This window comes from Gorilla gorilla, chromosome 20, assembly GCF_029281585.2.
Source record: "Gorilla gorilla gorilla isolate KB3781 chromosome 20, NHGRI_mGorGor1-v2.1_pri, whole genome shotgun sequence".
Classification (NCBI taxonomy): domain Eukaryota; kingdom Metazoa; phylum Chordata; class Mammalia; order Primates; family Hominidae; genus Gorilla; species Gorilla gorilla.
Genome location: NC_073244.2, coordinates 13,970,537 through 13,984,310, shown reverse-complemented (window position 1 = coordinate 13,984,310; position 13,774 = coordinate 13,970,537). Strand labels below are relative to the sequence as shown.

General features: G+C 48.7%; 1 protein-coding gene across 9 annotated transcripts in view; it reads left to right on the top strand.

Moving 5' to 3' along the window:
- The window catches only part of FBN3 (fibrillin 3), an 86,863-nt gene that overhangs the window by 46,968 nt on the left and 26,121 nt on the right, over positions 1 to 13,774 (top strand). For all 9 annotated transcript variants that reach the window (XM_055371514.2, XM_055371513.2, XM_055371509.2 and 6 more), the window contains 10 exons: positions 1,608 to 1,733; positions 2,431 to 2,580; positions 4,246 to 4,317; positions 7,743 to 7,868; positions 8,151 to 8,276; positions 8,590 to 8,715; positions 9,078 to 9,194; positions 9,655 to 9,783; positions 10,594 to 10,713; positions 13,571 to 13,696. In XM_055371514.2, coding sequence (XP_055227489.1) covers positions 1,608 to 1,733; positions 2,431 to 2,580; positions 4,246 to 4,317; positions 7,743 to 7,868; positions 8,151 to 8,276; positions 8,590 to 8,715; positions 9,078 to 9,194; positions 9,655 to 9,783; positions 10,594 to 10,713; positions 13,571 to 13,696 — 1,218 coding nt within the window. The remainder of the gene's footprint in view (positions 1 to 1,607; positions 1,734 to 2,430; positions 2,581 to 4,245; positions 4,318 to 7,742; positions 7,869 to 8,150; positions 8,277 to 8,589; positions 8,716 to 9,077; positions 9,195 to 9,654; positions 9,784 to 10,593; positions 10,714 to 13,570; positions 13,697 to 13,774) is intronic.

The window sequence follows — 13,774 nt, the reverse complement described above, 5'->3', positions numbered from 1 at the left end:
CCACTGTACTCCAGCCTGGGTGACAGGATGAGACCCTGTCTTAAAAAAAAAAAAAGAAAAGAAAGACTGGGCACAGTGGCTCATGCTTGTAATCCCAGCTCTTTGGGAGGCCGAGGTGGGCGGATCACGAGGTCAGGAGTTCGAGACCAGCCTGGCCAACATAGTGAAACCCCATCTCTACTAAAAATACAAAAATTAGCCGGGCATAGTGGCACACGCCTATAGTCCCAGCTACTCAGGAGGCTGAGGCAGGAGAATCACTTGAACCTGGGAGGCGGAGGTTGCGGTGAGCCAAGATGAGGCCACTGCACTCCAGCCTGGGCAACAGAGTGAGACTCTGTCTCAAAAAAAATAAAGGAAAGAAAGAGAGAGAAAGAGAGAGAAAGAAAGAGAAGAAGGAAGAAAGAAGAAAAGAAAAGAAAGTTATATAAAATTCAAATTTCAGGGGTCCATAAATAAAATTTCCCTGGAGCACAGCCAGTGCCACAGTGTGTTTGCATATTGTTTGTGTCTGCTTTCTTGCTACATTGGCAGATTGAATAATCATGACACACTGTAGTTTGGCCTGCAAAACCAAAATGTTCTGGCCCTTTACAGAAAAAGCTTACTACCCCTGGACTAGAGTAATGACCAGATTGCGAGTCAATTTTTTTCCCCCAAGAATACTTTATCCATAAGGTCCTTGATTCCTATCATATCATATTAGGAAGACATGGATGATCCTTTCTTGGTGATTATAAAACTGACTCATGAACTCAGGTCATTTTGTTCCTAATAGAAGCAGAATCATCATCGACTTTATTTTTAGGAATTTTTTTTTTTTTTTTTTAGAGCCAGTGTCTCACTCTGTTGTCCAGGCTGGAGTGCAGTGGTGTAATCAGAGCTTGCTGTAGTCTTGACCTCCTGGACTCAGGTGATCCTCCCACGTCTGCCTCTCAAGTAGCTGGGACCACAGGCGTGTGCCACCATGCCCAGCTAAATTTTCATTTTTTGTAGAGATGGGACCTCACTATGTTGCCCAGGCTGGTCTCAAACTCTTGCCCTCAAATGATCCTCCTGCCTTGGCCTCCCAAAGCAGGGATGATAGGCATGAGCCACTGCATCCAGCTTGTAAATGTTTTTTTTTTTTCACTTAATGTCATATTGTTTTTGTTCGTTTGTTTGTTTTTTAGAGCCAGGATCTCATTCTGCACCCAGGCTGGAGTGCAGAGGCGTGATCACGGCTCACTGCAACCTTTACCTCCTGGACTCAAGTGATCCTCCCAAGTGGCTGGGACTGCAGGCATGCACCACCATGCCCAGCTAATTTTTAAAAATTTTTAGTAGAGATGGGGTCTTGCTATGTTGCCCAGACTGGTCTCGAACTCCGGGCTCAAATGATCCTCCCACCTCAGCATCACAAAGTGCTCAGATTACAGGCATGAGCCACCATGCCCAGCCCATATTATAGCTTTCTTCATCACTAAGATGTGTGTGCGTTTTAAACTGATTTTGAAACCAAACTTAGGTCCCTGGTGAAGTGGCCTTGCTGGGTCTCTGGAATGGAGTTATTCAGACAATTCCTGGATGCTGCCCACTGTTCCCCTCCACCCCTTCTTTCCCTGCAGATATTGACGAATGCTCCACACACTCCGGCATCTGTGGCCCTGGCACCTGCTACAACACCCTGGGGAACTACACCTGTGTCTGCCCTGCAGAGTACCTCCAAGTCAATGGTGGCAACAACTGCATGGGTAAGAAGCACGATGACCTAGGGAACTGGCAGTCACAGAAGCAGCACCTGGGCATGGGAGGAACTGCTGGGAGCCTTCAAGCCTATGGAGAGGGAGGGTAAGCATATATGAAGTGCTGATATGTGGCAGTAAACAAAGCTGCAGGACTCAGGAGCCCAGAGCTGCCATGAACAGTTGCTCAGGTTGTGCACTGCTCAAAAAAGGCTGAAAAAAGTGAATGGATCCCCCAAGTGTGCTGGGGGAGAGACATCAAGCCAATCAAGCCAGCCAGTAATCTTTTTTTTTTTTTTTTTTTTTTTTTTTTGAGATAGAGTCTCGCTCTGTCACCCAGGCTGGAGTGCAGTGGCACAATCTCGGCTCACTGCAACCTCCACCTCCCAGGTTCAAGCAATTCTCCTGCCTCAGCCTCCCAAGTAGCTGGGATTACAGGCGTGTGCCACCACACCCAACTAATTTTTGTATTTTTAGTAGAGACAGGGTTTCACCATGTTGGCCAGGCTGTTCTCAAACTCCTGACCTCAAGTGATCCGCCCGCCTCTGCCTCCCAAAGTGCTGGGATTACAGGCATGAGCCACTGTGCCCGGACAAGCCAGTAATCTTCAAATGAATCAGTTAAGGAGTTCCCATCTCTTTGGCTCCCTCTTCCACTGATTTAGGTGACCCTTACCCACATTCTTCTCCTTTGTGCCAACTACAGATATGAGGAAGAGTGTCTGCTTCCGGCACTATAACGGCACATGTCAAAATGAGCTGGCCTTCAACGTGACCCGGAAAATGTGTTGCTGCTCCTACAACATTGGCCAGGCCTGGAATAGACCCTGTGAGGCCTGCCCCACTCCCACCAGTCGTGAGTAACCCTCCCCAACCTTCTTCCCAGCCTGGCCCCTCCTAGCATAATGGTTAAGGAAATACAGTGCCCTTAGGGCTCTTAGATTAATCCTCCTTGTTCTGATGAGAGCCAGAGAGTTGAAGTTTTGTCCCTCTATTAGTCCATTCTCATACTGCTGTGAAGAAATACTGGATACTGGGTAATTTATAAAGAAAAAGAGGTTTGGCTGGGTGTGGTGGCTCACGCCTGTAATCCCAGCATTTTGGGAGGCCGAGGCGGGTGGATCACTTGAGGTCAGGCTTTTGAAAACAGCCTGGCCAACACAGTGAAACCCTGTCTCTGCTAAAAATACCAAAAAAATTAGCTGGGTATAGTGGCGCAGGCCCGTAATCCCAGCTACTCGGGAGGCTGAGGCAAGAGAATCGCTTGAACCCGGGAAGTGGGGTTTGCAGTGAGCCGCGATCGTGCCACTGCGCTCCAGCCTGGGTGACAGAGCAAGACTCCATCTCAAAAAAAAAATAAAAATAAAAAAAAGGAGGACTTTAATGGACTCGCAGTTCCACATAACTGGGAAGGCCTCACAATCATGGCAGAAGGTGAAGGAGGAGCAAAAGCACGTCTTACATGGTGGCAGGCAAGAGAGCGCGTGCAGGGGAACTGCCCTTTATAAAACTGTCAGATCTCACGAGACTTATTCACTATCACGAGAATAGCATGGGAAAGACCCACCCCCATGACTCAGTTACCTCCCACCGGGTCCCTCCTGTGACATGTGGGGATATGGGAGCTACAGTTCAAGTTGAGATTTAGGTGGGGACACAGCCAAACTGTGTCAGTCCCCATGTATGGAAGGCAATACTTGAAAGTGAGCAAGGCAGCTTTTCTTCCATTTTGCAGATTTCGAGAATTCAGGATGGATCAATGGAGTTTTCATTGGTGGGGAAGGCCCTTGAAGATTCACAGGAGTAGCTGGGGCTGGGATAGGGTGGGAGGGGGTCGGTAAATGTCCCAGGCCAGGGAGGAAAGCACAGCTGGTTAGAGATACCATAGACCTCCTGGGCTGGGGAAGGGGCAGACCTGGAGAAGCTCAGAGCCAAGATTGGGACCCTGATGGGAACATCCGTCAGGATGAGGGAAGGTGTTCTAGGCAGGGGCCCAGCAGGAGCCAAGGCCTGGAGGCAGGACTGCCAACAGAGTGTGTTGACAGCAGGAATGAGTCCTGTTGGAATGATCTAGCAGCCAGCCCAGGCACCAGGAGGAGCTGCAGGAATGGGACAGTGATGGGAAGGGGACTTCTAGGGGCTTATAGCTGTATTCATTCCCCAGAGCTGCTGCAAAACATTACTGCAAACTAGATGGCTTTAAAAACCAGACGTCGTGGCTCACGCCTGTAATCCCAGCTACTTGGGAGGCTAAGGTGGGAGGGTCACCTGAACCTGGGAGGTTAAGGCTGAAGTGAGCCGTGATTGCACCAGTGCACTCCAGCCTGGGTGACAGAGCGAGACTTTGTCTCAAAAAAATTAAATTAAATAAGTGGAAGGAGGGAAAGGGTGGGGAGAGCAAAAAAAGTTCAAGGTGGCCAGGTGAGGGCTGGGCTCCAGGAATGAGGTGTCCCCTCCAGATTGGGAGTGGGCTGGGGTCAGGCCTGCAGCCCCAGACTCAGCTTTGTTCCGCTTTGCGCAGCTGACTACCAGATCCTGTGTGGAAATCAGGCCCCGGGATTCCTCATTGACATCCACACGGGGAAGCCCCTTGGTGAGTGAGCGGTCCCTGCTCTATCCCTGGGCACCCATCCACCTGCGTCTGCTTCTTCCCACCCCTCCCCTCCTCAACAGCTCTTTTCCTTACATCCACTCCTCCATCCTCCCCTCCTCCTCGCTCCACACACCTCCAGCTCCCCAGGAATCCTGCCCTCAAAAACACTTCTTTTTAAAAAAAGAATGACACTATTTTTATTAAACTGTTATCCATTTTTTAAAATGATAGTAAAATATATGCAACATAAAATTTACCATTCGAGCCATGCACAGTGGCTTACGCCTGTAATCCCAGCACTTCGGGAGGCCGAGGTGGGTGGATCACCTGAGGTCAGGAGTTTGAGACCAGCCTGGCCAACATGTTGAAATCCTGTCTCTACTAAAAATACAAAAATTAGCTGGGCATGGTGGTGCATGCCTGTAATCCCAGCGACTCGGGAGGCTGAGGCATGAGAATCGCTTGAACCCAGGAGGCAAAGGTTGCAGTGAGCCGATATCTCGCCATTGCACTCCAGCCTGAGGGATAGAGTGAGACTTTTTTTTTTTGTCTCCAGAAAAGTATCATTTGAACCATTTTTAGTGTGCAGTTCAGTGGCATTAAGTACACTTTCACTGTTTTGCAACTATCACCATCCAGAACTTTCTCATCTCCTCCCACTGAAACTCTGTCCCCATGAAACTCTCACTCCCCATCCCCCTCAGTCCCTGGCACCCACCATTCTACTTTCTGACTCTGTGAATCTGACGGTTCTAGGGACTTCCTGTGAGTGGAACCACATAGGATTTGTCGTTTTGTGTCAGGCTTATTTCACTGAACATGATGTCCTCAAGGTGCACCCGTGTTGCAGTTTGTGTCAAATTGCTCCATGCCCCCCCTTTTTTTTTTTTTTTTGAGATGGAGTTTCGCTCTTGTTGCCCAGGCTGGAGTGCAATGGTGCGATCTTGGCTCACTGCAACCTCCGCCTCCTGGGTTCAAGTGATTCTCCTGCCTCAGCCTCCCGAGTAGCTGAGATTATAGGCACCTGCCACCACGCCTGGCTAATTTTTGTATTTTAATAGAGGCAGGGTTTCACCATGTTGGTCAGGCTGGTCTCGAACTCCTGATCTCAGGTGATCCACCCACCTCAGCCTCCCAAAGTGCTGGGATTACAGGTGTGAGCCACTGCGCCTGGCCAGAATACTCCCTTTTTTAACAACGTATTGCATAATTTAGCACCTGCATGCCAAATTTCAACTATGCAGTGTTTAACTGATGAATTCATTTTCATTTGTTTTAATCCTCTGAATATATTCTCCTTATTTTTTAAAAAAATCAAACCATTGCGGCCAGGCGTGGTGGCTCACGCCTGTAATCCCAGCACTTTGGGAGGCCGAGGCGGGCGGATCACGAGGTCAGGAGATCGAGACCATCCTGGCTAACAAGGTGAAACCCCGTCTCTACTAAAAATACAAAAAAATTAGCCGGGCATGGTGGCAGGCGCCTGTAGTCCCAGCTACTCAGGAAGCTGAGGCAGGAGAATGGCGTGAACCCAGGAGGTGGAGCTTGCGGTGAGCCGAGATCGCGCCACTGTATTCCAGCCTGGGCGACAGAGCGAGACTCCGTTGCAAAAAAAAAAAAAAAAAAAATCAAATCATGGCAAATAAAACCCACTTCTCCTCCAGTCATCACCTCAACTCTGTCTCTTTTCTCCCTCTCTGGACGTTCTTATGCTTTATGGCTGGAATATTTCTTTCTAGTTTTTTCTTCCTTCATTACATAATAGGTCCCCTACTGAAAATATATGACGTTGGTTTCTGGGGCATTTTACATAAATGATGTAATGCTTGACATGTTGGTTACAACTTGCTTTTTTCGTCCAAATTGTGTCTTGAAGAACCGGCCAGGTTACTATCTGCTGTGCAGCCTCTCTCTTTGCCCTGCCTGAAAGTGTTTCATGGTGCAGATACATCCCAGGTCCCCCAGGGATGGGAACTTAGGTTGTTTCCAGTCCCCCACTGATGGACACTTAGGTTGTTTCAGATCTCCTTTTGATGGACACTTGGATTGTTTCCAGTCCCCTATTGATAGATAGGTGGATTGTTTCCAGTCCCCTTTGGATGGACACTTATATTGTTTATAACAGTTTTATTGAGAGATAATTCACATACCACACACTTCACCCATTTAAAGTGCCCTGTTTAGTGGTTTTGAATACATTCACAAAGTTATGCAACCATCACCTCAATATAAGTTTAGAACTCATTTTCATCACACAAAAAGAACATTTTCATCACAGTCCCCCACTGATGGACACTTAGTATGTTTCCAGTCCCCCATTGATGGATATTTAGGTTGTTTCCAGTCCCCCACTGATGGACACTTAGTATGTTTCCAATCCCCCATTGATGGATATTTAGGTTGTTTCCAGTCCCCCACTGATGGACACTTAGTTTGTTTCCAGTCCTCCACTGATGCATATTTAGGTTGTTTCCCGTCCCCTATTGATGGGCACTTAGGTTATTTCCAGTCCCCCATTGATTGATACTTAGGTTGTTTCCTGTGCCCCATTGATGGACACTTAGTTTGTTTCCAGTCCCCCACTGATGGACACTTAGGTTCTTTCAAGTCCCCTTTTGATGGACACTTAGGTTGTTTCCAGTCCCCTACTGATGGACATTTAGATTGTTTATATATAACAGCTTTATTGAGATATAATTCACATACCACACGCTTCACCCATTTAAAGTGCCCTATTTAGTGGTTTTGAGTACATTCACAGTGTTACACAACCATCACCTCAATCTAAGTTTAAAACATTTTCATCACACAAAAGTAAACCCTATGCCTATTAGCAGTCACTCCCTTTACCCCCTCCCTTCTGCCCCTGGCAACCACAAATCGACTTTCTGTCTCTATTGATTTGCTACTTCTGGACATTTCCTTTAAATGGAGTCATGCAATATTGTTCTTTCATGTCTGGCTTCTCTTAGCAGAATGATTTTAGGTTTCAACCACATTGTCACATGTTACAGGGCTTTACTCCTTAATAAGGCTGAAGAATATTCCATGGTACAGACATCCCACATTTTGCTCTGCATTCATCAATTGATGTTTCCAGTTTCTTGCTAAATAGCATCTCATACCGCTGTCCTGCTTATGCTTAAGGCCATTTCTTTCCAGCAGGGTTGCTGGGTCACAGGAAGTGTGCATTTTTAATTGAGAAAAACACACACTGTCTCTCTGCTCTTGTCTTTCCTCCCACATCCTCATCTCTTTCTGGTGTGAGTGGATGTATTTTGGTCACAGCAAGATTTTTTTGAGTGTGTGCTGGTTTGTGGCCACAACAGCCTCAACCAGATTGCAGGGCTAGTGGGTCCCTTCGCTCAGCATCGCTGGAAGTCCCAGGGGGCTGGGCTGCCCCTGATGGCAGATGCCTTCTGCAGACATTGATGAGTGTGGGGAGATCCCCGCCATCTGTGCCAATGGAATCTGCATAAACCAGATCGGGAGTTTCCGCTGCGAGTGCCCCACAGGCTTCAACTACAACAGCATCCTGCTGGCTTGTGAAGGTGCCACCTCTCCCTGTTCCCAGCCCTGGGGCCTGGGTGGGATGCATGTCCGCCACTGTGCAATCTGGGCGAGTAACTAAAACTCTGTAAGCCTCCATTTCCCTGTCTGTATAATGGGCTAACACCTTTCCAAGGGCCTCCATCTCATATAACCACCCTTACTCCAGTTCTGGCTGCTTCCAGAGAAACCACCTGCTCCGAAGCAGTGGACTGGGTTTCAGGTTTGATTCTTGCAGGATGGGCTTCTCTGTCACCCCCACCTCATTTGCTGTATTTGCCCAGATGTCGATGAGTGTGGCAGCAGGGAGAGTCCCTGCCAGCAGAATGCCGACTGCATCAACATCCCTGGTAGCTACCGCTGCAAGTGCACCCGAGGGTACAAACTGTCGCCAGGCGGGGCTTGTGTGGGTGAGCAGGGTCCCTGGGAGGAGGTGAGGGAGCTGGGCTCTGTCACCCATGGGGACTTAGATGGGGTATGGCTCTGTCCAGGTCTTTCTCCTTTTCTATACTATTAGGGGGGTGGGGGATGTATTGAGAGTGTCTGTTAATATGATGTGATAGAGGTGAGAGCTCAGGTCGATGCAGACAGCCTGATGCCCCTGGTGGAAGTTTGAGTGGAGAACTTCAAGGCAGATTCTGGCTTCCCCATTGTAGTAGGGAGAGCTCAGGCAAACACTGTGTGGTAGGGGCCCTGGGAACACCATGCTCTCTGCACCCCCAGGACGGAATGAGTGTCGGGAGATCCCGAATGTCTGTAGCCATGGTGACTGCATGGACACAGAAGGCAGCTACATGTGTCTGTGTCACCGTGGATTCCAGGCCTCTGCAGACCAGACCCTGTGCATGGGTGAGACCCTTATCTTCCCCCTCCTTTCAAGCCAGGCTGCCTGGGGTCTAAACCTCCCCTGGGATGGAAGTGGTGTTTCTGTCCATCCTAGTTCACAAAGAGATCCAAGTTTGGGTCCTGAGATTAAGATCTTGGGTAAATGGTTGATCTGCCTCCCTGTGCCTCAGTTTTCCCATCTATAAAATGGGGGTGATATATCACACCAGGAGTACTTCCCAGCCATCACCGCCAGGGGTCACTGCCCAGTCATCTAGGCAGGGCTAGGTGCAGGGGAGAAGTGCTAGGTCCAGCTGGCCTCTCACTCCCCAAGTCCCCCAGTGCCCTGGGTGAGCTGGGTTGGGCTCTCGGCTTTGCTTCTGCAGACATTGACGAGTGTGACCGGCAGCCTTGTGGAAATGGGACCTGCAAGAACATCATTGGCTCCTACAACTGCCTCTGCTTCCCTGGCTTTGTGGTGACACACAATGGGGATTGTGTGGGTGAGTCGGCTCAGGTGGCAGGCTGGCCACAAAGTAGGTTCTCAGAATCTAAGGAAGTGAATCTAGAAATTGGCCACAGAAAGATGCCCAGAAAGTCCCCGATTATTTAGAAATTAAATAACATACTCCTAAATAATCCATAGGTCAAATAAATCATAAGGAAAATTAGAAAATATTTTGAAGTAAAAGAAAATGAAAATGAAAGCATAACATTTGAAAATACATAGGATGCAGCTAAGGGGGCACTTAGAGGCAAATTCATAGCATTATGTGGTTATATTAGAAAATATCAGCAACTACCTCATAAGATAGGTGGAAGGCTAATATACACAGTCTATACATGAGTGCTCGAGTTGAAGCCAATGCTATCAGCTCAACTCAGTTGTGGACAGAAGTACAAGGAAGGCTTGATCCCTTCAAGTTTTGTGGGTGAACTGGCCTGCCCATCTCCCCTCTACAGATTTTGACGAGTGTACTACCCTGGTGGGGCAGGTGTGCCGATTTGGCCATTGCCTCAACACAGCTGGTTCCTTCCACTGCCTCTGCCAGGATGGCTTTGAGCTCACAGCTGATGGGAAGAACTGTGTGGGTGAGTCTGCCTATGGTGCTCGGAGGCATCTCAGCCAGCCCCTGCTCCATGTACACCACAGTTTGGTACTTCTGGGTGAGCGTAGATCCATTTACTACCCAAGCATTTATTTTAAGATTTAAAAAAAAAATACCCAGCACTTTGGGAGGCTGAGGCAGAAGGATTGCTTGAGGCCAGGAGTTTGAGACTAGCCTGGGCAACATAGTGAGTCCTCGTCTCTACAAAGAAATTTAAATTAGCCAGGAGTGGTGGCTATTGCCTGTAGTCCTAGCTACTCAGGAGGCTGGGGCAGGAGAATCACTTGAGCCCAGGAGTTTGAGGATGCAGTGAGCTATGATCACACCACTGCACTCCAGCCTGGGCAACAGGGAAAGATCCTATCTCAAAATAAATAAATAAATAAAATAATTATAAAATCAGCACATCAAACCTATGTTTCTATGGATGGGGTTTGTTGTGTAGGGTGAGGCTGTCTTGAAAATGTAAGTTTCCAGAAGCAAAGAATAGTAGAAGCGCTAAATAGATACCATGGAAGGAATCTACTGGTGGTGCCAGATTAGGAATCTTGCTACCTCTTTCCACTGGACACCATCTGGCCCCACCTATAACCCCACGAGAGTCAGATAATCCTTCCCCAGCTGTCCCTGTCGTCCTGAGTCTCAGCCCTTGCCCTGGAGCCAGAATTGCCACTGGGAGGGCTTGTCCTGGGGCCCTCAGTGATCACACAGTGATTGCAGGTGTTGGTCCCAGTCCCAAGTGAGCCCCCTGCATCCTGGCTGGCACAAGGACCCTTCTTCCTCCTTTTCACAGACACCAATGAGTGCCTCAGCCTTGCAGGAACCTGCCTACCAGGCACTTGCCAGAACCTCGAGGGCTCCTTCCGCTGCATCTGTCCCCTTGGCTTCCAGGTGCAGAGTGACCACTGCATTGGTGAGTGTCCAGCCCCACTCCCGTTTCTGGCGCCAGGAAGTGCCTCTCTTTCTCCATCCGTAAAATGGGAATACCAGCTAGGGTTGTGATGAAGGTGGAGATGTACTTAACACAGCGTCAAACACAGCTTCATAAACTATTATTGTCATTCTGATTGTTTCTGGACTCTGCACTCAGGACTTTGTCTCTAGTGCCCACAGGCTTCCTCATGAATCCTATAAATTGACATGAGTGTGGGGTCTCACTGTTTCTCAGTGCACCCAAATGTAGAGCTCCTCACTTGCTAACTGGAGATCAAGGACCAGTCTGGCCTAAGCTTCACCGGTGTAATCACCCATAGAGATGATTTCATGCAGTCTGGACTAACCAGTCTGGCCTCATCTCCTTTGGTCCATTTATCCACTTGGACTAGCCTCAGAGAGTGTAGGCTAACCTGGACCAGCCTGGGCGGAGCAGATGAGCTGCCTTGTTCACTGTGGTCTAACCTGGACCAGTCTGGGTTGAGCAGATGGGCTAGCCTGGGCTAACCTGAACCAGTCTGGCCTGAATACCTCTGATCCAGGCTTCCATCTGGGCTAGCCTTGTATAACCTGAGCTAACCTGGACCAGTCTGGCCTGGCCACTTCTGATCTATTCTTTTTTTGTTGTTGTTTTGTTTTGTTTGTTTGTTTGTTTGTTTTGTTTTGAGAGGAGTCTCACTCTCAGCTCACTGCAACCGCCACCTCCCGGGTTCAAGAGATTCTCCTGCCTCAGCCTCCTGAGTAGCTGGGATTACAGTCGCTCATCACCATGCCTGGCTAATTGTTTTTCTTTTTTTTTTTGATACGGAGTCTCACTCTATCCCCCAGGCTGGAGTGCAGTGGCACAATCTCGGCTCACTGCAAGCTCCGCCTCCTAGGTTCACGCCATTCTCCTGCCTCAACCTCCCAAATAGCTGGGACTACAGGCGCCCGCCACCATGCCCGGCTACTTTTTTGTATTTTTAGTAGAGACGGGGTTTCACCATGTTAGCCAGGATGCTCTGGATCTCCTGACCTCGTGACCTGCCCGCCTTGGCCTCCCAAAGTGCTGGGATTACAGGCATGAGCCATTGCGCCTGGCCCAATTTTTGTATTTTTAGTAGAAACGGGGTTTCACCATGATGGCCAGGCTGGTGTCAAACTCCTGACCTCAAGCGATCCTCCCACCTCAGCCTACCAAAGTGCTGGGATTGCAGGCGTGAGTCACCATGCCCGGCCTATTCTGATCTATTCCATTTGGGCTAGCTTAGTACAACATGAGCTAACCCTGTCCGGTGTAGGGTAAATATATCCAGTCTCAGTTAGCTTTGTGCAATTTTCTTTTTTTAAGGTTTAAATTTTTTTTTCTATTTTTTCTTATTTTAATTTCAATAGTTATGGGGGAACAGGTGGTTTTTGGTTACATGGATAAGTTCTTCAGTGGTGATTTCTGAGATTTTGGTGCATCTGTCAGCTAAGTAGTATACACTGTACCCAGTATGTAGTCTTTTATCCCTCATCCCCCTCCCATCCTTCCCTGGGGGTCCCCAAAGTCCTTTATATCATTATTATGCCTTTGCATCCTCATAGATTAGCTCCCACTTATAAGTGAGAACACATGATATTTGGTTTTCCATTCCTGAGTTACTTCACTTAGAATAACGGCCTCCAGCCCCATCCCAGTTGCTGCAAAGGACATTATTTTGTTCCTTTTTTTTTTTTTTTTTTTTTGGTGGAGTCTCACTCTGTCACCCAGACTGGAGTGGCACAGTCTCAGCTCACTGCAATATCCACCTCCCGGGTTCAAGTGATTCTCCTGCCTCACCCTCCTGGTAGCTGGGATTACAGGTGCACACCACCACAACGCCCAGCTAATTTCTGTATTTTCAGTAGAGACAGGGTTTCACCATGTTGGCCAAGCTGGTCTCCAGCTCCTGACCTCAAGTGATCCACCAGCCTTGGCCTCCCAAAGTGCTGGGATTACAGGTGTGAGCCACTGTGCCTATTTCATTCCATTTTGTGGCTGAGTAGTATTCCATGGCGTATTATATACCACATTTTCTTTATCTACTCGTTGGCTGATGGGCATTTATAAACAAGATGGCTCCAGATTTTTGCGATTGTGAATTGTGTTGCTATAAACATGCACGTGCGTGTGTCTTTTTCATATAATGACTTACTTTCCTTTGGGTAGATACCCAGTAGTAGGATTGCTGGATTGAATGGTAGTTCTACTTTTAGTTTTTTTGTTTTTTGTTTTTTTTTTTGAGACAGAGTCTCGCTCTGTCACCCAGGCTCAAGTGCAGGGGTATGAGCTCAGCTCACTGCAAGCTCTGCCGCCTGGGTTCATGCCATTCTCCTACCTCAGCCTCCCGAGTAGCTGCGACTACAGGCGCCCACCACCACACCCGGCTAATTTTGTTGTATTGTTAGTAGAGTCACGGTTTCACCATGTTAGCCAGGATAGTCTCAATCTCCTGACCTCGTGATCCACCCACCTCCGCCTCCCAAAGTGCTGGGATTACAGGCATGAGCCACCGCGCCCGGCCTTACTTTTAGTTCTTTAAGGAATCTCCACACTGTTTTCTGTAGAGGTTGTACTATGTGCAGTTTCAGTCTCCAATCATGAACTATTCCTGATGATGACCTTTGCTCTGGAGATGCCTTCCGGGAAGGACCTATGTGCACACACAATGCCCACCTCGTGCTGAAGCTCATACTGAGCTCTCAGGACCCCAGCCCCGCTGCAGCCCCTGGCTGGACCTGCACTCCATCTGCCCCTTCTCACAGCTGAGTCCTCTCCCCAGTGGTGGAGGTCCTACTTGCCCCCCACCCAGCTCATGTCCCTGCCCTTCCAGATATCGACGAGTGCTCAGAGGAGCCCAACCTCTGCCTCTTTGGCACCTGTACCAACAGCCCTGGGAGCTTCCAGTGCCTCTGCCCACCTGGCTTTGTCCTCTCTGACAATGGGCACCGTTGCTTTGGTAAGTCCACACAGGGCTTAGGGAAGAGGGTGGGAAGTGGGGCGGGGAAGGGTCAGATCGCCCAGAAAAGAGGGCTGT